The sequence below is a fragment of the Terrapene carolina genome, unplaced genomic scaffold (genome assembly GCF_002925995.2).
Source record: "Terrapene carolina triunguis isolate 2854851 unplaced genomic scaffold, T_m_triunguis-2.0 Scaffold211, whole genome shotgun sequence".
NCBI classification, from domain to species: domain Eukaryota; kingdom Metazoa; phylum Chordata; order Testudines; family Emydidae; genus Terrapene; species Terrapene triunguis.
This window is the reverse complement of record NW_020664562.1, coordinates 10,686,487-10,713,525: the sequence shown is the minus strand read 5'-3', so window position 1 is coordinate 10,713,525 and position 27,039 is coordinate 10,686,487. Positions and strand designations below refer to the sequence as shown.

Below are 27,039 nucleotides of genomic sequence, written 5' to 3'. Positions count from 1 at the left end.
GCTTAGGTAGGGGGTGGAGTCCTGGGGGGCAGTTAGGGGCAGGGGTCCCAGGAGGGGGCAGTCAGGGGACAAGGAGCAGGGGGAGGGTTGGGTTTCTGAGGGGGGCGGGGAGTGGAAGGGGCGGGGCTAGGGCAGGACGGGGGCGGGGCTAGGGCAGAACAGGGGCGGGGCTCCTCCCGTCCTCTTTTTTCCTTGCTGAAATATGGTAACCCTAACTCAATAGGATTACTTACAGGAATAAAAAATTTGCCATACTGGATTAAATCAGTGGTCTTTCTAGTCCAGTTTGTTGTCTGTCTCTGTGTCAGGGACAGGGTGAGGGTCAACTGGCCTAGGGGTTAGCATCAGGCCTGCGCTGAGGATCTAGGAGCCAATTACCAAGAATCAGGCCAAGCTGGAAAGCCAGGAAATCAGAATCAAGAGACTAAACAGAGGACAGGGATCAAGAGTCTGTTACCAACAGTCAGGAAACTGGAAGGTCAGAATCAGAAGGCAGGAACACGTAATCACAAAACCAGGAGTCCATGACAGTGTGAAGTCCGGTTGTATGGACAACTTCGGCATGTCTACACTTACCTCCGGAGCGATCAATCCAGCGGGGGTCAATTTATCGCATCTAGTGAAGACGCAATAAATCGACCACCGAGCGACTCCGGTACTCCATCGGAGCAAGAAGCATAGGCGGAGTTGATGGGGGAGCATCAGCAGACGACCTACCGCAGTGAAGACACCGCGGTAAGTAGATCTAAGTATGTCAACTTCAGCTACATTATTCATGTTATTCACGTAGCTGAAGTTGCGTAACTTAGATTGATTCCTCCCCCAGTGTAGACCAGGCCCCAGTTTCCTCCTCTAACTTAAATAGGAGCAGCAGCCCAATCAGGAGCCTTGGAGCTCTCCCAGTCAAAACATAGGGGTGGGGCTTGTGCCTCAATTTGGGTTTTTGGGTCTGTACCAGCTGTTGTCTACAAGCTGCAGGGTGGAAGATTGGAGCATGACAACTCCCATGACCCTCCACGGACCTCAAACTGCTACCAGCTGCCTCAAATGAAAAAGAAAGAAAATCTGTAGTGGAGAATCATGGAATTAACTGCCAATAAGAGAAATTTCTTCCTAAACTTGTCAGTTTGTTTACACCCTAAAGTATAAGGATTTATAGCCCATCTATTCTCCCGCCAGTATAACTGTTGATATTCTCATGCATATAAATTTCTAGTAGGAATCAGAAAAGGGTTAAACTCTTGGAATTAATCCTTTTTGCTGCAATCTAGGTTGCTATTACAAATTGTACAAATTGTATTAGATTTTTCAGCTGATCAGCATTAGGATCAGCTTAACTTTTAAGTGTTATGTAGCAGCCAGAAATATCTTGAATATCCATCTACTTTCTACGCTGAAAATCCATGCTGATGCCATAAGACAGCAGGAAGTGGACTGACACTTAAAGTTGTTTAGATGAGGAACTTATCAGCCTAATAAACAAACAAACAACCCATATCATCCCCTTACAATGTCACCACTTATTAATTTTACTGAATTTTATATATATGCCTGTAAGCCACAAGCTATTGTCCTTTGATCTTTATTAAAAATTGGGGTTGTTTTGTTTTGATTGTTTATATGGGAAACACTAGCTGTATTTATTTTGTTTAATTTCATATTTAGTTATGTATGATTATATACATTAATACTTGCCTCTGTTTGCTATTCCACAAATAGTAGTAATAAAAATTTAGACCTGTTTGGTCTACAGTTGTTAAATTGTTGACAGTATTCAGAACTGTTTCTCTACTCTTCTAGGTATGCTAAAGGTTATCCTCCTTACTCTCCTTATATTGGAAGTTCTCCCACATTTTGCCATCTGCTGCATGAAAAAGTGCCATTTTGTTGTTTAAGACTGGACAAGGTAAAAAGTTTATATTAATGGATAGACCCATGTGTTAAACAAGGCTCGTTTGTTTGTTGTGGCCAAACACAATTTTGTCCTTGTCTGCACTTGCAGATAAGCAGCATTCAGCACCCGTTCAGCTACAACCAATGCTGACACACAGTGTTGCTAACAGATGTTTGTAAAGCTCAGACAAGACTGAGTTCTTTATCATTTCAGCTGACACATTTTAGCTTGGGAAGTAAAAAATCACCTCTAATATTGTTATCCCTGAATATCGACTCCTATCCAAAGCCACTGAGTTTTTGTTTTCTATACTGGTTTTAGGGGTGCCAGCATAACTACTATGAAGATGCCAAAGCCTATGGATTCAAAAATAAATTGATTATAGTTGCAGCAGAGACAGCTGGAAATGGCTTATACAACTTTATTGTTCCACTCAGAGCTTATTACAGACCAAAGAAAGAACTCAACCCTATAGTATTACTTCTGGATAACCCGTAAGTGTATTTTTAAGAAAAAAATTTACTATACAAATAAGTGTTTAAATCTGAATATGTGCATTGTCTGTGGTTGATGGTCACATATCATGTGACCAATTTAAATCAAAAACATTGTGGCACATACATCTTTAAAGCAAGAGTGGACACAAGGATGATATCACATGTGTGTTGTGCAGTAAGGACCTAATATAACTCTCAGTGAAGTCAATGGGAGTCCTTCCACTGACTACAGCGGGAGTTGGATCAGGACCTAGCACAATACAGTTCTCAGTATGGTAACACCAGGTTTATAAGGAAAAGCTGAGAAATCGGAGTACTATTAATTATAAAATAGGTTGTAAAATCATTTAAAATTCTAAAATTTTAGGAGATAAATTGCAATTTAAATATTGCATCTAACATGTGAAAGTAATCTTAACTTCTCTGCATTTCAGATGTAGATTGAATTTCTCAGTTTCCTGTCTGCATCCATCTTTTCCCAGCCTACAGAGCACCTAGGGGAGCACTATTTTATTCACACTGCTGACCTGCACATTAGGAGCCAGTTTGTCCTTTCAAGACACTGACTCAGATCTAAGCCCGCTCAGGCCTCTGAACAAGTTTGCGTATGGTTTGCACAGTAAATAGTAATTATAGTACTATTTGACTGGTCTATCAATTAAATGCAGAAGACAGAGCCTATACTATCTAAGCATATTTTTTATTACTGCTTAGTTCAGAGATGATCAATACTATAGACTGTAAATGCCGTTTGGGAAATATCTCTGTCCACTGATTGCCATATAAACCACAGAACAACAAACATTCATTAATGCACTTATGGCTCAGTTGTGCCATTAAGTCGCAGTCCTGATTTAAGGGTGACGTAGATCCTCATCACCTCAGGAACAGCTGTAGGAGGAATTGTACCATAGGGAACAACTGTGCCATAGCCTCCCCAATGCCCTTTGGAGACACTAGAAGGAAACAGTTCCTTCTTGTGTTCCCCCCATGAAGAGATTACATTTGTTCTTGGCTCTTATACAAGAAGGACAAAATGTTCCTTGCACTGTCCTCCACCTCAGTCTATGCACTCCCATGCCAGGGCAAGGCAAAATCTGTCCCTTTCTAGCTGGGGTTGGCAACGTTTGGCACGCGGCTCACCAGGGTAAGCACCCTGGCGGGCCGGGCCAATTTATTTACCTGCTGACGTGGGAGGTTCAGCCCATCGCAGCCCCCACTGGCCGCGGTTCGCCGTCCAGGGCCAATGGGGGCGGCGGGAAGCCGCGGCCAGCACATCCCTCGCCCGCGCCGCTTCCCGCCGCCCCCATTGGCCCGGGACGGCGAACCACGGCCAGTGGGGGCCGCGATCGGCCGAACCTGCCGTGTCACCAGGTAAATAAACTGGCCCGGCCCGCCAGGGTGCTTACCCTGGCGAGCCGCGTGCCAAACGTTGCCGACCACTGCTTTATAGTGATGGCTGAAAATGGAGTGTGTCATGCAGGTACACTGACTTGTCACATTAAAAAGGGTTTATCTGCATTGTTTATGTGCTTCAGTTTCTGGGGGAGGGAGGGAGGCAGAGGTCAGATAATGAAGGGCATATTTTTTTAGTTTCATAACATAATTTAACCCTCTGTGCACTCTGCTTTTCTTTCTAAAATAATACCTGGCTACTTTTAACATTGTAATTGTTGCTTGGTATACTAGGGTAGAAATAAAGGTCAAAATCTAGTAACTTTTTTCCAGTCTTAAGCAATCTGCTCTCTCACAGTGTAATGACTGTCAATGCTCTGACTGATATTTCACAATCTCTTTACCTTATCACAAAGTAGTGCACTCACTGCTTTTGTGCCACAGCTGTTGACATTCCTTTCTGCTGTCTCTCACAGTAATGATTCATCTTCTACTTCTGCAATGACTGATAGAAATCATCTGATGTCTGGAAGGATTTTCCAGTCTGAAAAGGTCAGATCAAGATAGTGTGGTCCAAAAGGGCCGATGGAACATGTAACATGTGGTATTTAGGTTTCAGGAAAATGGGAAACAAGGGATCATAAAAAAGATTGTATGCACTAAGAACCAAACTTCTCTTCTATGGCTTCATTCCAGAGTCATAAAGTGTATTGTACAAAATATAAAGTGGTATACAGGTGGTAAAACTCCAAAACATCCAGAAACTCAATTCCAATAAGCACTTGAAATACCAAATATTTATTTTTGATCTTTTGGAAGTTTCCCCATCCTATGATCCCCCATCATTCTGTCTCTGCCCCAAGCTTCTGTTGGGGAGAAGGTGTCTTCTCTTCTGTCGGGAACACTTTCCAAGAGAGGCTTGGTAGCCACCATTGCCACTCACGGAAATCTATTAGGATGGGCTCTGGCTCCCTCCCAAGGCAAGATGTTTAACTAGAGAATCTCCATGTCTATCATCCAGCTACATGTGTCTAGGAGGTGTAGCTGGGAGTTCTCTTCCTTCCTTACAAGAAAGAGTCTTCCTAAGTTGGCTAAAAAAAGCTCTTCTCTCCCATAAGAAGCATTTTCTCTTCCCCCAGAAGTAGCAGGCCATGGTTCTGGGCTTTTTCAGCCCATATGGCTCATGCTGGGGGTTCCATGATAGTATCTAGACAGAGCTCACAGCATACTGAAAACCTTCACGGGGCCTCCCATATGTACATGCATTTTGGGGCACTAATGCAAGGGAAGCCTCAGGAAGGAACAGCAGGAACAGTAGAGTGAGATAAAGTTTAACTAAACTCATTTCAAACCCCGTGAACAGTTTGGGTCCAGTCCAGGTTGGTTAATATTTGGGCTGAGCCAGTTTTCCCACATCTAGTATAAAATTGGAAATCAGCTAGCAGTTGTGAGGGGAGACTGGACTGCTATATCTGTTCATAATTCTCAACATACATACTTTTTAAAATTCAGCACAATCTTAGGATTTTAAGCCTTCAACTGCATTTTATTTTATCTAGCTCACTTAGTTTTCTTTAAAATCCCTGACCTTTAATGGGTGGGGGTTTCTATTTGCCTTTTCTTTAATGAGTACTTTCCATTCAAGCACAGCTTATTTGGGGCAGGGGGAGTTGAAAAATTAATAGTTGTGTACTTTAGAGAGCTATATAATTTCCATTTTCAATCAGGAGCTTCATGGATGCTTCATCCCTCCCAACTTGCTCCCTTTGCAGTGTTTTCTGAGCATATACGATCTGTTCCAAGTATTCCATTCAGCTACAGAAACAGGGCAAATTTCCCACTTGATTCCCATTAGTACTATAGAAGAGAATAATTCCCTAACATGGTGAGCATGATGCAGCCTCGTTGGACCATGTTACAGTGTTTCAATAAGTCCAAGGTAAACAAAACTTGGAACCAAAAAACTTGGAACCTTTAGGCTGCACCATGATAAAAAGAGGCCAGCTGCATAAATTGAATCCTGGATCAGATTCCAGGCCCTCCTCTCCTCTGGGTGTATGTGCCATTGTCCCATCTCTAGTATAAATAGTTTCACTTTACAGAATCTGAAATCAGTCAGAGTGGGTTCCACTTCCCCCAATACAGATTTCTTCTAGGACAGTACATAATGGTGTTAGTATATCATAGTTCTATTTATTCCAGTAATGAACAGCATAAACACACACACACCAGAAGAGATCTATGAAAATTATCCTTTTAAAATTATGGTTAGCAAATTTCAAATAAGACTGGTCTTTAAGAACACACATGAAAGTGTACAGTGCCCTCTAGTGTTTTTCTGAACTCTGGTTTCAGGCCCATGCTTTCATTTTTTTACACTCTCTGATATGTTACTTTTATTATTTTTAGTTTATATTTGCTGAAGATTGAAAAATGCCATTTTTGTTTACATAAAATTATGCCATCTCACCATTAAATGAAAGCTATGGTCTCTGCTTAAGCTCTTACCAAGATGTGACCTAGCCAGCTGGAGCAGGTTCTGTGCAAAGCACTCAGCTGAATTACTGTAAACGTAAGGACACTGCAATCAGTCTCCCACACTTTTCACAGCTTACAGCAATAGGGTGAAATCCTGGCCCCACTGAAGTCAATGGGAGTTTTGCCATTGACTTCAAATGAGTTAGGATTTCACCCACTGTAAATTAGCATGTATCCCTTGCTATAGTTTACTAGTTTCTCTTAAATCTTTTTTGCAGTTTGTTAACAGAGGCAATTTGCAGTAGTGTGAATGTTTAGATATGTCCTCATTTCATGCTGATTAAAATCTCGTCTGCTATCACTGTACTTTCAGTATCTAAGACAGAAGAAAAAGGTATAAGACTTATAGTACAATACAGAAAGAGTACAGTAGAAACCTATTTTACCTTTCCTTTCTTATAAGGAAATTTGAGATTAAAATTAGCTTTTGACCTTCATTTTCACCCTAGTATGTCAAGCAACAATTACAGTATTAAAAGTAGCTAACTATTATTTTAGAAGGGGTGGAAGGGAAAGAAAAATGCAGACAGTTGGGAGAAATGCATAACTTTTAGGGAGAAATGATAAGGCAAGGTCCATAGCTGGGGTAAAATTGATTTTAATCGAACTATAATGGTTGAAACCAGGTGAGGATCTGGTCCCAATCAGCATTTTCATAAATAATATGTTTACGGTCATGAATTGGAATATAATTTAGTAAGGCCTCTTTAGTCTTCAATAATTTTTCTTTAAATAAAGCATTTGCTGTATGATTGTGCCATAAAGTTTCTGATTTAGAAGACTAACAACTTTTATGTAAATCACATTTAAACTTGATCATTCTTCATCATGATCAAAGCAAACAGCATTGAATGTTGATGCCCAGAAATATAGTTTCCTATGTTATTAAAATGTTTATTTAACATTTCCTAGTTTTCCCCTCCTCTCTCTTCCAAACAAACTAACATAGTTTATTCAGTTTCTTCAGAAGAGATGCAACTGTTGTGATGTTGTGTTTCATTGTAACCCATCTGCTGCTTAGGCCAGATATGCATTTTCTGGATGCAATCTGTTGGTTTCCAATGGTTTACTACATGGTGGGCTCTATTGACAAGTAGGTAAAATAATCCTCAGAACTCTAAACATTGTAGTGTTCAGTGGTTTGTCATGTGCTGTGCTTTGTAACTGCATGTTTGAATGTCGTGATAGTACTTGAAAAATACCCCTGCATGCATGGTTTGTGTCAAGGTGCTGTAATTTGGAATTTCAAATTTCTGCCAAAGGATTTCAATCACTCAGAAATGAGTCACTATCTGGTTTTGGTTTATATAGTACACTGGCAGATCAGGCCGTCTTTTTAAATGCTTTCTTTGGTATTGAATTTCTAGGTGAATACTGGCTGGGATTGTTAAAGGATGTTACGAGATTCAGTAACTTACGTCTAAAACCATTAGACTGCTTTGAAAATATCACCTACTACTTCTACCTAGCCCTTTACTATTAAGTATTTATAAAAGCTTATCTAGATTTCATGGCATCACTGATGGACGAGTCAGGCTAGAACTCAGACTAGAAGAGACTCTGTCATTAGATTTTCAGTATATTCCTGTTTCTAAACAGTCATCACTAACGCAAAAAATTAGCTCTAGTAGAGGGCCCAATCCTGAGGCATTTGGGCATCTACAATACTTATTCTGTCAAATACTGGTCCTATGGAAGTCAGTTGGGGGGGGGAAGAAAGGGGGATTTACCATAGACTACATTGATAGGTAAAATTGTGACAATTTCAACAGCAGTTCTAGCTGCTCAGCATGTCTCAGGATCAAGCCTATTGTAAATGGAGACATATATACTTACAAATTTATCTTAGTGACAGACAACACAAACTGGTATTCATAATACACTGATAGAAGTTATCTTAGAACTTTTAGGATACATCTACACAGCCTACAGCAGAGAGTCTCCCAACTCACATCAGAAGAAAAGCCCAAGTTCTAGCCTGAGCTGCAGCTTCACAGCTCTGTCTACAAAGCTATTTTTAGAGCACCAGTGTGAGCCCCACTAACCCAAACCTGTCCACCTAGCCTGGGAGGCTTACTACTGGTGGCTGTGTAGACATAGCCTTAAAATTGGCCATTTCCTTGATGTGTTTAATGACCATAGTGGTCCTGACTAGTTGTACAACAATATATCACCATATATTTTGTCTGGCTATACCAAAAGAAGGACAGGAGACACTTGATATGAATTTAATCGGGCCACGACTATTAGAGATCTGGGACAACCCGGCAGATGAAGTATACAGTACAGGCTACTCCATGTTTTTTTTAAAATAACTACTCGGGGCTTCCACCAGCCCCCCTTCATTTTCGATCCAGGTCCCCCAGCCAACCCATGGCTTGGATCTTACCGTCCACCTTCTCTCATAGGAGTGTTAAGGTAGGCTGTAAGAAAGGGGGGTTGGCTTCCTTTTGTACCAATAGGAGCCCCAACTGCCCCCTTTTTGTTCCTTTAACCAGCACCTCCTTTTAAGTCCTTTACCAGGCCATTTATATGGTCACTGGATGCCTTCCCTATGGAGTACCTACACTGAACATCCACCCCACACTTACAAAATAAGTTGTGACATATAGCCCACCACCTTTTGTGCTCACCATAATAGGTCTTCCCTAACACCGGCTGTGGAGAAGGCAAAAAAAAAAGAAAAACCCTCACTCCACCGAAACCAATATGGTGGTAAGAGAAAAATTCCTTCCCAGCCCTCCTAAATAAGGAGCAATGCAATGCCCACAGCAGGTCCTAACAAAACCTGAAATTCACACCTGTAGGACAGGGAGGGTGGGTACTGCCTTGCCTGCTGCATGGAGAAAAGGCTTCCAACACCAGGGCTTGCACCTTTAAAGCCTTCCGCCCCTTACATTCCCCAGGGGAGGGGAATGGATCACAAAGCTTTTTCCATCTCTTTGCAGCACTTTCTGACCTTCCCCCCCCACATAAAGCACTGCTACCTTCCAGCAGCAAGCCTGGCCAATGTTTCCCTTACTTAAAGGTGTGGTACAGTCATGGTTGGTGTTGTGCATGGACCTTGGGCTTCTTTTTTTACATACTGTACAAGATCATATTAACTTTACATAAATCAAATCCAACTAAATGTTAAGCAAAAAGCCAATACTCCAAGAACAGTTCACAAAATGTGGATACCCCAATACCTTATCCCAACTCTTCTTTATTCCTTGATATGTATACATTTTATAAAATGTTAATACGTGGAACACTACAGCATTCCACATTAAATCATAATTTAAATGGGACATTTAAGTGGCCTATTAAAGAGTACATGGTTTATAAATTAGAGAGGTCTCACCTGCATAAATATATATAAAACTTTTTTGTTATATGCAGTTTTTTATTGGTAGTCACAAGGGCTATATTTTCAAAGGTCAACACAATGGTAGAATGCAGAATTAAATGTAGGTTGCTAGGAGAAAGATTAGAATTTGATATATGAGCAGGTTAAATGCATACCAATAAATACTAAATATAGAATGGAATTAATTTTCATCACCAACTATACCTCACTCCAAAACCAATTAATATAGAACATGGAGCTATGTACTAAATGTGAAAATCAAGACTGGAAATTTCATAGGACTGGGTAGGAAATGGTTTTCCCGTCCAACGAGAACTTTGAAATTCCAAAAAATTTTCCAGTCCCAGTTAGGATGAAAAGTCATGGCCTCAATTTTTTTGTGAACTGAAAATCTGAAAAAAATAATTCCGTCACATCAATCAAAACATTTTGTTTCAATTTCAAGTTGTTTCAATTTTTACATTAATTTATAGTATTAAAAAGATTTTATTTGGCAATGTAAGTTGTTTCAAACAAAAATAATTGATGTTCCCTTTCAAAACGAGTTAAACATGGTGTTCCAACAATTTTTTTGAAAATGTTTCAAAATCGAAGTGGGAAACTTGTCAAAACTGACCTTTTATACAAATGATTTTGGTTTCATCAAATTAGAATTTTCTGATAAAAACTGATTGGAAAAAAAAATCACTCCCAGCTCTAAATTTTTATGCATTTACGGCTTAATACAACTGCTGTTAAAGACAATAGAAAAACTATTTGCTTCACTGGAAACTGGATTGGATTCATGGTGTGTAAGAGCAGAAACACAGTATAGTTTTAGACAGAAGATCAGATCTATGGAATGGTTGCTAGATATGTTTACATTTTAACTAGTTTTGCAGAAAATGTATTGAGCAGTCATGAAACACATATGGAAGTTGTATTGTCATATGGGTAGTAAGAACATGAATAAGACGATGTTGGAAAAAAGGAATCATCTCTTCCAGTGTCTTATTACTTAATATCATCACTGGTCAACATTTTCCATCAAAACTGTTTAGTTTTTCCACAAAGTGTCTGCTTTCTCTTAAAAAATTCAGTTTAATCAAAACCCCAAATTGGAATATTTTCTTCTGTGGGCTGGGCTTCATGGCTAGCCTGCATCTCCCATGATGCTCCATAGCCAGAGACTTCCCCTGATTTGCCATCTTTTCTCTCTCTCCAAGAAGAAAGATAATAATGTATCATGGGAGAATTAGTCTGACCAGGGAGCCTACCCCATAGAAGAGAATAGGGCAGGAAACCAAGCTACAATTCCCAGGATGTCCCCTGGCAGCATTTCCAAACTGAAATATTTTGGTTTTCAGCCAAAATATTTCAGTATTTGAATTTTGACCATAAAAGTTAAGTTTTCTGTGGTGTGGGATTCACTTTTGTCCAGCTTGGCCTAGTCTGTCCCTCCACAAATGCAAGTCGACGCCACACCATTCTATTATGTTGTGATCACATTCTTTCCACTTCTGACCAAAGAGTTTTGTCATGGGATCGGCCCAGTGCGTTTTTGGTCTGCCCAGAGGTCGCTTGTGGTCTCTGGGGATCCAGTCACTGATGTGGGTTGTCCACCTATCGTCTTGCCTATGGGATTCGGAGGAACAAACAAAACACACCACAGAACGTTTTTTGACCAATTCTGCTTAATTCAGAAATTATCCAGGGACATTTAAGATGATATGGCTGATTTTCATTTAACACTATTTTAGTTATTTTTGAAATGTAGTTCTTTGTTATTTAATCCACTCAAGGCTGAATACTGGTTAAGTTCAGGGCTTCCAGAATTGACCTATTTGGCCTATTTGCCTCAAACTAAGCATACTTGTCAAGCTGAAATATACTGGCGTCCCAAGCCACATCCTCCCCAGTTGTAGGAAATCTTTTGAACAGATTCAGACTGCTGCCCTCACTGCAACATATAAAAGAAAGATAGACTCACAATCCTCTAGGTTGTCTCCTCAACTCAATCTTTGAGCTATACCCTACAGCTAATGAGCTCCGAAAAAGAGCAAAAGCATTTAAAATAGGCCCTGTAGTATTAACCTAAATTAATACCCTTCATGGCTTGGGCCTGAAGGCCTCAGTCTACCACTTGTGGGGGTCCCCTCTTAGGTGGGTTATCCCCTACAGGCCAGGCCAACCATCCCCCCTCACTATTCTCTGTTGCTCTATTAAATGAATACTGGATAGCACCCCCCAAAGCAGTTTGTGCACCGCACCATCAATAAATTAATGTTTGGCAGCCTCCCCACCAGTAAGTCATCTTTCCTGGGCCCTAAATCTTTGCAGGGCTTTGTCATTGCTGCTGCTCCTGCTTCTCCACTAGTGTACGGAAGGCTCACAATTTCTCAGCTTCTTATTCTAAAACCTTGGCCTTCTGTGCTTCTCACTTCCTCTCTCCCCTACTCTTAAAGGAGCAGCGGCTCAAGAGACTTGTCTCCTTCCTTCCTCCCATCCTTTTTTTAAAGTACAGCATCTCAGGGCCATTCTAGCCCCTTTGACAAGAAGTGCAATGTCTCAGGCCAGTCTGCTCCCATGCACCTGATTTCCCCTTTTCTAAATCAATTAGATCTTGTCTCCACCTTTTTTTTCACCAGTAAGGCTCAAATTTGAACCTATATGATTATATCAGTATAACTTGCCACATAGACACTCTTATTCCCATATGAGAGTAGCCTCATGGGGGGAGGGGGTTTATACTAGTATAAATTATCACTATAACTGGTAAAACTTTCCCATGTAGACAGGCTTTTAGTAGTGCACAGGTTGCTTGTTTCCTTCGCTTACAGCCCGTTAAAGGCCCAGTGGTGCTTGGGCCAGTGTTTCTGTCATCTCCCCTCACCTTTAGTGAAAGTAACAGTGTTGGCTCAGCCTTCTTGCCAAGGAAAAAATTCTATTTAAAAGAAAAAAGAATGAGAGACACAAAGCACCTAGGTGTAAGAGGAGGTGCACCTGAATGGCTGAGAAGAACCTCCTTTATGTTATGAGGAGAGCCAGGGTAGCAGGGCAGCAACTTTACCACCAACCTGGAGAAGAGGTTCTGGGCTTAGTTTAAATGGATTTATTGGGGAGGGGAGCATAAACTGAGGTGGCTGTTTAGTATTTATTAAATGGGGCAGAAGAGAGTATAAATTAATTGGATTTTCAAGACCTGTTTTTATTATAGATGTGTGTTTTATATAGCACATTTTAGATAAGGGAAAAAAATCAGGAGCTAAATATTGTTCCGCCTTCATTCGAGACTAACTATACACAACAAACTCACATAAATACATGTTATGTTTTCTTGTAAACACTTGTGGAGCTAAAAAATATTTAGATGTACATTCAAAATATTGAAACCATGTTTTCCAGTGAATGTGTATCAGTATGAATTTTGATTTGTCTTTTTCCAAGAGACATTGGCCTTATCCCTTGGGCTGGAAAAGGGAATCCTTTGGCAGTTCCCACTACATAAATTTGTGTGGGAAGCTCTGAAAGTAACTTGATTCCTGCTCTTGCCTGTGTAATGCTGCTGCTGCTGCTTCTGGAAATCTACCCTTGTGCAAAAGTGATCCTTCAGTAGGAGGGAGAATAGGGAGCCAGTGAAGGACTATGAGATGAGAAGCTAGAAAATCAGCATATCCGACTGCCTCTGTGCGAAGGCCCTTGATATATGAAAAGGTACTTTTGTGTAGGAGGCAAGACACTTATATGAAACAGGTAATGACAATGTAATGAGTTGTGGAAGACCTTGTAGGAGAAGGGGAATTAATACATATACACATGCGCAGCGTAGTGTAATTTTACCAACATTCTTTTAATGAATGGAGAAGGACAAGCAATCCTCGGCAATCTACCAGCAGGATTCTATTTTACTTCAAAGAACATTATAATTATTATTCACATTGTCTCTGTTCTACCAAAACACTTACATGAAGCTGATAGTTACAGTGCCTTCAGAGACCACCACCAAGTGGTAGGAATCAAATGTAAGATTGATGAGCTCCCAGGATATGTTGCAGTTGAGTTTTTCTAACTCATACTTATCCTGCCATGTATTTATATTGGTTTTTAATTCTGTTCCTCTTTACAACAGCCTAGATGATTTGCTAAGATGTGGGGTGACCTTCGCTGCCAACATGGTGGTTGTGGACAAGGAAAGTACTATGAGTGCTGAGGAAGACTATATGGCAGATGCCAAGACTATTGTAAATGTACAAACTCTCTTTAGGTAAGCGATTTTGTAACTAACCCATACAGCTATGTTAAGCGTGAAATATTTTAGAATTATTTTTGTGGAGAGGGAGATGGAAGTGTGGCTTCTCAACGATTTCTCTTAACTTCATTTTTTTCTTAAACACCACTTTATATGATCAAGCAAAAGTTATTGCTGCTTCACGGTAATATACTCAGGTCTCTTGGGACATGGAAGGGTAAGACTCCAGCTCTCAGATATGACTCCTCACATTCCAAGATGGCAACTTGCTACTTCTCCAGAGGCTTTGGAAGGTAGCTGACTAGTCTGTGGGAAGGGAAAGAAGGCCAGTCAGCCACCCCTGGAAGACTTGAGATAGAGGAAGGTCACTGGACCTTTGCCTTAACAAACATCTTGTGATTAAGGCCATAATCCTAAACTCATTATAGACAGTGGGCGCTGGGAGAGAAGGAGGAATACAAATTAGGTGAGTGAAGGATTGATGTACAGTAACTTGGACAGTTGTTCAGATTTTGAATCAAACTAGAATTTTGCCTCTTTTGAGAGGTAGCCACTCCTAGTTAAGGTCTGTGTTACATATCACAAAGTTCCAGGGGACAGGGAGGGAAAATCTGAATCCAAATATTGAAGAAAAATAACAGGTTCTCTTTCACAATTGGAATTACATAAACCAGGGGTCGGCAACGTTTGGCACGCGGCTCGCCAGGGTAAGCACCCTGGCGGGCCGGGCCAGTTTATTTACCTGCTGACGCGGCAGGGAAGCCGCAGCCAGCACATTGCTCGCCCGCGCCGCTTCTCGCCACCCCCATTGGCCCGGGACGGCGAACCACGGCCAGGGGGGCCGCGATCGGCCGAACCTGCCGTGTCAGCAGGTAAATAAACTGGCCCGGCCCACCAGGGTGCTTACCCTGGCGAGCCGCGTGCCAAATGTTGCCAACCCCTGACATAAACCATTCACTCATTGCTTGCAAACGATCCAGCAATAACTATGGGAAGGTACTAGAAGATAAAGTGCATATGTGGTCATAAGAGTTATTTTTGTCTTTCTCTAGGTCTAATAATAATCAGAAGGGACTAACGTGTTCAAAGTAGTACTTTAAATTGGTTCTCTTAACAAGTTTTAATTAACAATATACCATAGCTAAGTCCTATCTTGATAATTTTCATGTACTTTTCCATCTGTTCTGCTCCTGGTAGAAGGTCTATGATCATGGCAAATTAACAGAAGTAGTCAGACATAGTTTCCACTACAGCAGGCTCTCTTCCTTTTTGTCATAGTGTCATCTATACCATCAGGATAGGAGAACACTTGCCAATATTTCCATTACTGATGATTAGGTCCCACTAATTCTTTTCCCTTGTAGAAGAACAAATGCCTCCTAGCTCATTTGGTAGATCAGTACAGTTCCCAGTAAAGCACTAAACCCTCTCTCTGAGCACGGATTTTTAGCAGCAGGCCAGACTGTTCAAAGGATGCAAAAAAAATCAGGACAAAACCTTGCTTGCTTTAGCCAGAAAAGACACTCACACAGCTCACAAAGAGGAGAAAAAAAATCTCTCTTTAAAAAGTATTGCTCAAAGTCAGAAAAAGTGGAAGGAGGCTGAGAAGATGGTGCTCTGATGAAGAGCAAAATGGGTTTCAACTAAGGTTTGTTTTTATACCCACTTTTGCCTAAGAGCCTGGCTGGAATTCAATGGCATCTCTTTAAGATCCTGATTCAGCAAGGCAACTAAGTAGGCACTTAGTGTTAAGGATATGAATAGCCTATTGGCTACAGTAGTGCTACTCACATGCTCAAAGATAGGTATGTACTTAAGTGCCTTGTCAAATCATGGCCAAGAGCCCTAAAATGAGGAAATGATTAATTCAAAATGCATTTTTGCCAGTGTAGCACAGTTTAACTATTAGGCCTTCAATCCTTCACCTTAATGAGAATTCAGTATCCCTTCAAATGAATTCCAAGGGAGTTTTGACACAGTAGAGATTGTAGGATTGGGCCCTTCATTTCGACAAGTCCATAGCGTGCTGAAATTTCATCTGCAAATATTGTAGAAACTGCACTCAATCTCATGATGAAACAAAACATTTCAAGTGAGAAATTGTATGAAACTGGCAGTGAAATAAGGAAATGGGGGGGGGGGGGATTTCATTCTCCAATAGTCTTAGTTTTGTGACAGATTTTTTCTTTTGACATTTCAGCCAAAATAGTTGAGGCCATTTCTATGAATGAGGCTAGGGAAAAATAAGTTTGTTTGTTTGTTTTTAATGAGCAAAACAAAGAGAGACCTTTTTTGAACAAGTCTAGCACTCCATTCTTTGGAACAGGGACTTCAAATGTGGGTGGGAGTAGCCTTTGTGGGAGAGGATGGCCTTTTGCCGCCACATGAAAACCCTTAAAAATCCAAGGTATAAGCCCTTGAAAAAATAAAGGTTGCACATGCTCAAAGACTTCTTACATTTTAGTAGCTATATTCACAGAGATTCAGTTTGCATAGAGCCTATTCCAGCCCAGGGATGAGCAGAACTTCCCCTGCAATTGCAGCTCTGAGCTGTTTTGGGCCATGCCAAGTCTGGACCTAGGCATCTGTGAAATGCCTTGTTGAAGTAACTCCCACCTGCACTGATCACAAACATCCTTCCAACATGCAAGTCACACTCTCTGTGTATGTGTGTAACTGTAGCCCGCCAGCCACACCTGGGTTACACTATGGCTATCACCAGCCGTGGCTATACGTCAGGGTGACTCCAGCACACCCTGACTCTTAGATTTCCCCCCAGAAATATTTGTCCTATAGTTCTGAGCCTTCTGAATAATACAAGTTATGTCAGGTCCGTTATTTCTTTAGATAAATAATATCCACGGAACTTGCCACCCCCCCAATGGAGTTTCCAGATACTTTAGTTTAGACACACTAGGTTGGACAAAACAATAAAACAAGTTTAGAAACGATAAAGGATAGATTTTAAGTGAGTACAAGTACAGAGGCATAAGAGTCAGAAGTGGTTGCAAGACAATTAAAATTAAAATACAAGTGGTGCCTAACTTAAACCACATTAAATTCAAAGCAAAAGTTCTCAGCACATGCTTTAAGCAGTCTTACTGACCCAACTGCTTAGGCCAGGATCTCTTCTCCTAGAATCCAACTAATTCTTGCTGCAGAGGCGTAGCGAGCGCCCTCCGTACCCTCCGACCGGAGGGGGCCCCACAAGGAAGGGGGCCCCTAAAAGTGGCAAAATAAATAGCGCATTCCAGTTTCTGCATTGTAAGGGGCCCCGCCCGGACATATGTTCGGAGGGGGCCACCATTTGGAGGGGGCCACGTTCTTTGTTGCTACGGCCCTGTCTTGCTGTGTCACTCCAGGACAGGAGGAGGAGATTGGGACAAGGAACTATGGTAGGGTGAGCCTAGGTCTGGAAGCTGGCAGAGGGGAAAGAGATGGAACCTGGGACTAGGAGCCGGGGGTGGCAGGGGAGAAACAGGCCAGAAGAGTCTGTGGCTAGTAAAGGACTCTCCCCTCCAAACCCTAGAATAGAACCCAAGATTCCAAAGTTTCACCATTCCCCTGGTTTCAGTGAATATCTGTGAAATCCACTGGCAAAGTGTCCCATCCCTATTTAGGGCTGGTCCACATAGAGGATGGCAATCTACTACTGCTAGAATTTAGTCTGTTAGCTCAAGTGCCAGAGATGAGGGTGGTGGATACACTGATGAACCACGTGGGTGTCAACACATGATCGAATTTCATTTTTTTTAAAGCAAACAAACAACAACCCTAGAAAATTACACAAAAATATTTTCAGAGAACATTAAGGTTTCAAAGTCAAGTACCCCAAAGTTAGGAAAAGCCATAATTAAGTTTGGCTCTGCAGATATGTACAATTGTTCTATGTCTGTTAACAACTTGCACCATGTTTTCACTAGATGGCAGCATAAGCTCATATCTGAAGCATAACTATTATTATAAAAATATATCATTACAGGGGTGAGAGGAGTGAGATTTTCTTTGTGTTTTTGACCAAGTTAGAAAAGAAAACTAGGTCTTAAAATGAAATATTTACCCATAACTAGATTTTCAGAAAGCTTTCATAATCTTTCACCAGTAGTATTTTATAAAACAAATGACAGAGGACTGGAAGAGACTAGTTTCCACCCTGTGCACCAACATTAAAGGAGAAAGGATGTAAAAAGATGTATCAAATATTAATGAGGTATTAATATGTAGAAATAATTTGTTACTAGTGAAAATGCACAGCATTTAGATCAGAGGTTTACATTCTTCATAGAATTTTGTAATGAGTTTCATAGGGCTATTACTTTCACAGTTTTATTAATGATTTTAGACCAAGCTAGAATGCATATGGTAAGGTCATTACATATGCAGATGATAGCAAATTTAGAGTCATAATTATGGGTGGAGGTGGTGGATGAAGATTGCCTAATCTAGATTATTCTATCAAATAGCTGAGAAGTTTAGTGTTTGAACATGCTATTCAATACATGTTAGCACAAAGTGATATTCTTTAGCAGAAATAATGCCCAAATAAATTATATTTCGAAAAATTTTCTGAGAGTTAATATGATGGGGAAAAGGGTTCCATGTATAAATAATCTGAGCAGGATGTGAGAGGGAGAGCAATTCAGGTTGGATTCTAGTAAAGATGATTCTACATTTGAGATTTGCTTTGTAATAAAAAAGCAGCAAATTGTTACCTGAGTTTTTCATGGCAACACTATAAAACAATTTTTAAGCATTGAAGTATTTTGTTAAAATATGTAGTTCATGACTACAATGGTCTTTGCATCTTTGATTCAATAGTATCTTTAAAAATTGAGTAAAGTGAATATACAGTAGAAACTAAGTCACATTGAATGGGATCATTCAAAAATTTAGAGACCATTTTCTAAATGGAATCATTTAGACCTTTGACCTCAGTAAGGTAAAATAATACTGTTGAGCCTAGGTTGTTGATTCTTATGAAAGCTTTCTGACATTGCTCAGTGTTTTACATTGATTAATAATCTTGCTCAGTTTAAAGTTGTCTTCCTCCTCAGACGATGAATGTGCTGTTTATAGCATATTTGTTTATTTGTTGAAAGCAAGAAATTGCACCATGCCAATTAAAACTCTGGCATACCACCACTTTGACTCAATTAAAGCTCAAAAGGGAGTAAGAAAGTGTGTATCAGTCTCACATGAATCTTTAATAATTTGAATGCAAAAGAACAAGCTTAGCTTAGTTTTTAAGTATAAATAAATGTATTGGGCAATGTATAGGTGCTGGCTGGCCAAAAGGCCATTTCCCCCCGTTTCATCCTAACAGTTGAAGTCATCTAATGATTCCTCACTGATATGTTAGTCTTGGGGTGAAATGCAGAGCCTCCTCAGTGGATGCTTTTTTACTCTAGAATGGGCTTCCCTTATTCATTTGGCAAGCCTAACTGACCCCAAGCATATATTTTAAGGCCTATCTGGACAGGCGACACTTGATATGGATTTAATCAGACCACAACTTCATTATTAGATGTCTGGCACTACCCGGGAGATAAAAGTGTGCAGTGCAGGTAACCCCATGTATATTCCGTAATTACCCAGGGGGTTTCCACCAGCTCCCCCTCTTTTTCCATCCAGGTCCTTCCAGAAAATCCATTGCCCCCGGGACCTTGTAGGAGGGGTAAGGTGAGCTATAAGAAAGGGGTTGGCTCCCTGCCGTTTCAACCATAGGAGCCCCAAATCCCACACTGTTCTGTTCCTTTAACCAGCACCTCCTTTTTAAGTCCTTTACCAGGCCATTTATCTGGTCATTGGATGCCTTCCCTATGGAGTACCTGCACTGAACATCGGCCACAAGGAGGCACCAGCCATTAGCTTGGCTGCCTCCCCTCCCCCAAACCCAGTCACATTTCCAGACATCTTCCAAGAGCCTTTTGTATAGCAGCCCAAAACATGTCACCCCCCCCAAATTTGGTCAGTGAACCCCCCTTCTCTCAAATGAACTCGGTTTCCCCTTACATTGTGCAAGGATAGTCGAGGACTCCTGCAAGCTGAGTTGCCAATACCATGTACCACAACACCTTCCCCGTCCTGATGGGCCATATAGGTGACCAGCATCCCAGATCCTCATATGCCACGGCTCCATAGCACCAGCAGCATCTACTTGAGTTCATTGCTAGCTCCTGGTGCAAGCCCATGCACTTTGTTGAACTGAAAATGAGACAGGAAATCCACTATGCCATCATCCAAATGCGGGCACGTGCTTGGAAGGAAAATATGTTAAGGCTTAAACATTGTGGCACAAATTCCCTCACTAACTTCATAATCCTACGTGAGGTGGAAGTTTGGTGATTAATAACATGGAGAAAGGGGTTTCCAATGCCAGGGTTTGAACCTTTAAAGCCTTCCATCCCTTACATTCCCCAGGGGGTGAGTCAGTTCCGCAAAGCTGACCACCTTTTTGCAGCAGTTGGACCTTGTTTCTTCCCCACTGTCATAAAGCACTACTGACTTCCTCTAGCAAGCCTGGACAACACCCCCGTCCCTTTAGGTGCAGTGCGGTCATTTACTCAGGTTTCTGTTGAGGAGGTGTTGGGGCAGGATTTGGAGTTAGAGGGTTATTTTTTGTTCTATTTTGAGACCATATTAGTTGGCATTGTGTCTGCTTAGCTGTATTAATTTACAGTATATGGTTTTTAAAACAGTGTAAGTGTGCCCACTAATAGCAATGGACATCTTACAAATTCTATTCTATATAGGCATTTATAGAATGCGCTCACGACTGTAGTATCCTAGTGCCTTAGAATAGTGCATTAAGCAACATGACTACATCCTTCCTGTGTTCGTTCTCATCTCATCCCCAGACAAAAAGCATATGCAGTGGAGTGTCTTGTTTTGATAAGCTTTGAGAGCATTTTAAAATTAAATATACCTGTTGCTATGTGTATGTTAGAGAAGCAAGGTCAAAAAAATATATGCCCTGCATATGAAATGGAAAGTGGTGATGTTTCCTTAGTTCTGAGAGAACTCATTCCACAGTTTTGGCCCATCCCCGGAGAAAGTTCTCTCTCCCATACAGATGGGCTTTACTATTATTGTTCCGAGTAGTGAAGTTGTGGACTGCTGTCTTCATCCTGGATGGTCTTTTAGGTATCCTAGACCTAGGCCAGGGAGAGCTTTGAAGATAAGGACAGAGACCTTGAACTTAATTGGAAATTCTGTGGGAAGCCAGTGTAGAGAGCAGAGGACATGTGTCATGTGCTCATGGTAGCCTGTGCTGCTGAGATGTCCTGCAGTGTTTTGTACCAGTTGGAATTTTCTAAGTGCTGAAGGCTTCTTGCCCAGGTGTATCACGTTGCTGTGATCCAGACAAGAGGCAACGAATGCATGAATAAATGCACCAGGTCTTTGTCTACTAGGGTGGGGCAGAGTCTCTTAGCCAAGCAGAGATGTTAGAAAGCATTACACATGGCTGTTGCTATGTGATTTAAGTGCCTGATTGTGATTTAACAATCTTTCTGGAGTCAGGGGCAGTCAGAGGCGGGAATTATGACTGTATTACATCTCTCCCCTTGAGTCCTCCTCTTGGTCCAGAGGAAAAGGGGTCTGATACTAATGTAACTCATTAGCAGACTATTTCTGCTTCCACATCACCTCAGCTCTGGCTGTCCCTGCCCACTCCTCACTCACTGGCATGGGATGAGCAATAGTGGCTCCCTGGAGACTGTTCTCATTCTTATGATGTGATCCACAATTTAGGTAGCCTGTGCATGGAGTTAATGAGGTGCCTCATGCTCCTTTACTCCCCTGCGCAGGCATTTAGAGCAAGAGACAATCTTACCTGAACATTAATCAGATTAATAGTTGCACAGTACTTTCCCTATAATTCCACTAGAGGGCAGACGTAATTTATACACAGCCTTACAGTCCAAAGAATAGTTTTTAAATTGACTCACTAGGAACAGTCACTTTGCATAACCTGATGATGGTCTAAATCCAGCTCTTCCATGGACCCAATAACTTGCTTTCACATTCAGTTATGTATATCCAGTCATTAAATCAGGTGTTAATCCTCCCTTTACAGTTGACTTTACGTATTATATTGCTAATATTCACATTTAAATACCTGCCTGATATAAGAAGCTAATACAAGAAAATCCTCTACCAGCAAATCCTTTGATAATTATGCATTGCATGGTCCAGAATTAATGTAGAAATAAGGAACCAGGGTTTAAAGAAGAGATTTTTTTTAAAGGAAATTAAAAATTAATCTCTCCGGTTGCCTTGATTTGTACAACTTTAGGATTGCATCAACAAATTGGCTTTAATATATTTCTACACAATCTAACACACAAGTGTAGAGGTTAATTCTGAGGATTGTGGGTGTGATTTATTTAGCAAATGCTAGCATTTAGTTAGCAATCTATTCCACCATTGTGTAATGCAGGCGGACACTGTTTGGTAACACTGCACAGCTCAAAACTGTGTGTCGGTCTGTGAACCAGAAAACCAGGGAGCTACAGAGTCAATGTATGCTCATCATCCTGAATAAAACATCCCTTGTGTGTTTTCTATATCCAAGCACTGTCCCTTCTCAACCACAGAAGAAAGTACAATGTAGACAACTTGTCATTGCCCAGCAAATTTTAGATTTTTCTCAAATCTGACCCCCCCATTTTGCTTTAATTGATCACCACACTCAGTCAGATATTCACATGACAAAACTTGAAGCTGGTAGACCCATAAAATGTAGACAATCTTTAAGACAACATGCTGAAAAAAATCCTTAAACAAATATGCACAATTGAATTTAAATGTTTGATTATTTTATTGTAAAAATGTGTTAAATTCACACAAAATTTCACAAATAACTTGGTTTCCATCTATTTGTATATTCCCATCCCCATTTTAAAATGAGCGTTTGTAACAGTCACATTTAAAAAGCTGAGCGAGATTAGTGATTCCAGTGATGTTTCCCATTTCAAGAATACAGAATACTTTGCAAACTAAAAATGGAAGAAAATGTTAAAGGTTGACCATTTATATCCATAAGCCTACTTCATTTCTGTAGGAAAGACTTCACTCTTGTAGGGTACACCAGCATTTTAGCCAAAGTTTGGCAGTGCTTACTCAGTAAGGTGACCAGATGTCCCGATTTTATAGGGACAGTCCCGATTTTTGGGTCTTTTTCTTATATAAGCTCCTATTGCCCGCCACCCCCTGTCCCGATTTTTCACACTTGCTATCTGGTCACCCTATTACTCAGGCAAAGCTCCCATTGGACTCAGTTGAACTTTGGTGTAGAGAATGTTCAGGAAAATCTAAGAGCAGTGATGTGAATGTAGTTCATGTTTGAGGCTGAACACCCTTCAATCCCGACAGCTGACCCAGTTAGACAAAGGCAAACATGGCCCTATGTACATAAACTAAACCCTTCGTCAGGGAACCCCTCAAGTGCAGGAGAGGTAAGTGTCCAACAGAACATCCCCAATGACCACATAATAGGAAAGAGACAAGACAATAGCAGACTAAATCAATTGATAATCGACCCAGATGTATATTTCTGAGATCAAAGAGTAGCAGTTCAAATATTTCAGGAGTAGTGGAAGTTGATCTATTGACAGCACCACTGATCAAACCCTGAATTACCATTATTTGAATGAAGGAGAAGAGAATGTTGTGATGAGCATTTTCTCCTAGATCTGAAATGGGAAGATCACCTATGTCTTCCTACTGATACTTGTGGAACCCAAGTTCTGGCTGAGAACTGAAGAGATAAGGGTTCCATGATCCTAACAAACACCCTGGCTGAAACAAACATGGTTCTTAACTTTTTAGCTATGACACTGGGTGATCACATCACTTTAAGAGTCTGGACTCATTTGGCAACATAGAACTAGAGCACCTCTTTACATCCCAAGATCTAGTTCTTCCTATTGACATGGCGCTTGAGGTTGGAAGTTGAGAGATGTTTCTCAATATGTATCAAGTTCTTACCTACCGGGAACGAACAACAAAAAGACATACAGTTGCAAGTAGAAAAGTTTTTGTGGCCTGTTGTGAAAAGTCACACATGGATCCTATTGTGTGTCCCACATAAAAACTGTTTGATCATTATCCTTTCCAGATTCTGAATTCAGACAATTTCCCTTACCCAGTCCATTTAGCACCCTTTCATAAACATGTTGAAGAAAGACCAGTTACTCTGTAGCCCTATCAGCAGGTTCACAAAGGGATAGATGCATTTTAATCCCTCCCCACTGAAGTGTCCTGCATTATGGGATATTTAATATAGTCCTAACTGAGCTGATGATTATTCTGTTCTCTTGTATTGAACCCATTCAAAGCTTGTGAACTCAGGTTTCTCATTTAGGAGGTAGTTTACTTGGTGGTTGTGACTTCAAAGAGACAAAGCTTCCAGCCCCAATGACAAATCTATTTTATACTATTTTTGAAGAGTTTAAGTGGTTGCTATAGACTTGCACATCTTTCCTTCCAAAAGGTGGTGACTGAGGTCCACGCCATGCTGTTTATGCTAGCATTATTCTTAAAATCTCCAAAGATTGCACTACTGCTAGCCCAGTTCTCATACAGACAGGCTGCGTCCACTAGCATTTTTACCACAAGGTTGTCTAATATTTCTTAGAAAAGGTCTGTGATGATGGGATGGTAGCAACTGGTCTACACTAGTGCTCCCATCACACCTAGCATTAGCAGAGGTACTACACTGGTATTGCAACAATAGAGGACATTAAGAAACATTTATTTAGACAAAATCTTAGTCATTGATCTTGCTGAATGTTTAGCCTTTCCTTGCATTCCCATTCCAGTGAATCCCTTCTCCACAAACCTGACATGAAAAGACCCCTAGGATACACTGTGCTGAAGCATTCAGAAAACGTACCCAGGTTTTTATTTCATTTGACAGTAACTCATTAGTTCAGCTGGTTTCAAGAGAACCATGTCTAAAATGGCTGCCTGATTGCATCTATCGCTGTTACAGCCTGGCAACACTCAAACTTGAAATTCATGTCAAGGTCCATTCTGAGAGAGGCAGATTTGCTACAGCAGCTAGCTTCCAATTTGTGCAGTACAGGAGACTTGTAAAGCAGCCATAATGTCTTCGCTGTACACATTTGACAAACACACACTATTGTTCAGATTCAGCCTCCAGAGAGGAGCCCACCTATTAATGTTACAGACTTATTTCTGAGCTACAGAGGCTTAGACCATCCAACCCTCAATATATGATTTGTTATGCACTAGACAACCTCCTTGCAGGGCTGAATATTCTGTGACTTTCTAAACACTTTCCTCTGTAACTGGATATTGTATTGGAGTATTTTCACCTCCTCTTTGCAAAGAACTGATCATTGGAGCAACAGGGACAGGTTAAGTACTTCAGCAAGGGTAGCATGAGATGGACCTAATACGGTCAAGTATCTTACAGCTTTAGAGCTATAGGAGCACAATTAAATCTCACCAGAGGACCTAAAAATAATCCATTCAGATTTAAATGTTCAGATAACCATAAAGTTATCCTGTATTTATAAACAATCCATAGAATGTATAGCTCAATTCATACAGGAAAACAATCCACATGTTCCTTATTCCATGTGACAATGGTTAAAAAGAAACCCCACAGGAGTTGCTTTCTACCAAAACTGAACAAGAAAGTTAGCATAAGGAAAACAGCAATATTCCTTACGTTTTTCACTTCCTGATTCACCACAGAGCTAATTCCCACTCGAAAGACTGCTTGACTTCCTGAAGTTAAAGAGTATACATATCCCAACACCTCATTCTCTGGATTTAAGAATGGGAACCCAAATGCATTTGTTATTTTCATCATAAATACTTACAGTATGCTGTATATCCTGTAACATCACAGTGAACAACTTCTCAGTTATCAACTCCTTTTCAACAGGAAAGCAAAAGTACTTAATGTATGGGAGTATAAATTCCAAATATTTTATTTTGTACAGAAGTGAAATAAAATGGTAAAATAAAGAATCCAGGGGGAAAATATATGCTTATATCACTAGAAGAGTTCTTTGCCACCTTGTCTATTAAGTGGCCAGGTTCAGCTTTGCATTCCTTAGAATATATTAATCTTAACCTTGTTTTTGTTAATTACAACAGCTGTTTTTGCTCACCAGGCAATTGTTAACCAAAAGGCCTTCATGACTGAGTCACCTTGGGAGAAGCAACATTTAATACTAATGAATCACTGGCATTAAGGGGTAGGGGAAGTGAAACAGCCATTGCCATTTGGAATTGGCTGAATTTGAGGGCAATTAAGACAGACAAATATGCACACTTCAGATGACTATAATAGTGGTGCAATGTATTGGTGATTTTTTTAAAAAAAAGAACATTTGAGGAGAATTACTTCAGATGTATTTATCCAAGTAATTTTCCCCTTGATGACAGACTGCTTTATTTTGAAGTCTGAGTTTGTTTGGGAACACATGAATATTTGGGAAAGATCAGAGGAGAAATGAGAAATCAGGGTTTGAGTAACCGCAAAGGAGTGTTGGATTGGTCATTGCCCAGCAATAAAAATAATTAGTTAATAACAAGAGAGTTTATGGTCCTGACAACATATCCCTTTGCAAATTTCCAGCCCACCTCAGAAGTTTCTTTTTTGGGTAGTCATGTTTGCATCCTCACTCATTTCAAGCCTTGTAAATAAAAACATGGAACATAGAAACATATAACTTTAAACATGAACAGTGGATAACATGGAAATAAAAGCCATTTTCAAAAGTGACTAGTGATTTTGAGTGCCTCCATTTGGGACACCTAAAAAGTCTGAGTACCTGACCTCGGGAGGGGAGGGGGAGAGGAATCAGGCCTTCAGGATCTCAACTTGGGCATCCAAAAAAATGGAGGCACTCAAAATCATGAGTCATTTCCAAAAATCTTGATCTTATGCAATGTATACTGTCTACAGAGTGTCCCATATTAGTCTAGTTTATGAAGTTTTACAAAATGACATCACATAGAATCATCGAATATCAGGGTTGGAAGGGACCTGAGGAGGTCATCTAGTCCAACCCCCTGCTCAAAGCAGGACCAGTCCCCAACTACATCATCCCAGCCAGGGCTTTGTCAAGCCTGACCTTAAAAACCTCTAAGGAAG

At 40.6% G+C, this 27,039-nt stretch overlaps 1 protein-coding gene across 1 annotated transcript in view; it reads left to right on the top strand.

Moving 5' to 3' along the window:
* LOC112117767 (potassium channel subfamily T member 2) overlaps nt 1-27,039 on the top strand; it is a 287,927-nt gene that overhangs the window by 225,527 nt on the left and 35,361 nt on the right. The window contains exons 19-22 of the mRNA XM_026655747.2: nt 1,801-1,906; nt 2,216-2,388; nt 7,346-7,417; nt 13,782-13,916. Coding sequence (XP_026511532.1) covers nt 1,801-1,906; nt 2,216-2,388; nt 7,346-7,417; nt 13,782-13,916 — 486 coding nt within the window. The remainder of the gene's footprint in view (nt 1-1,800; nt 1,907-2,215; nt 2,389-7,345; nt 7,418-13,781; nt 13,917-27,039) is intronic.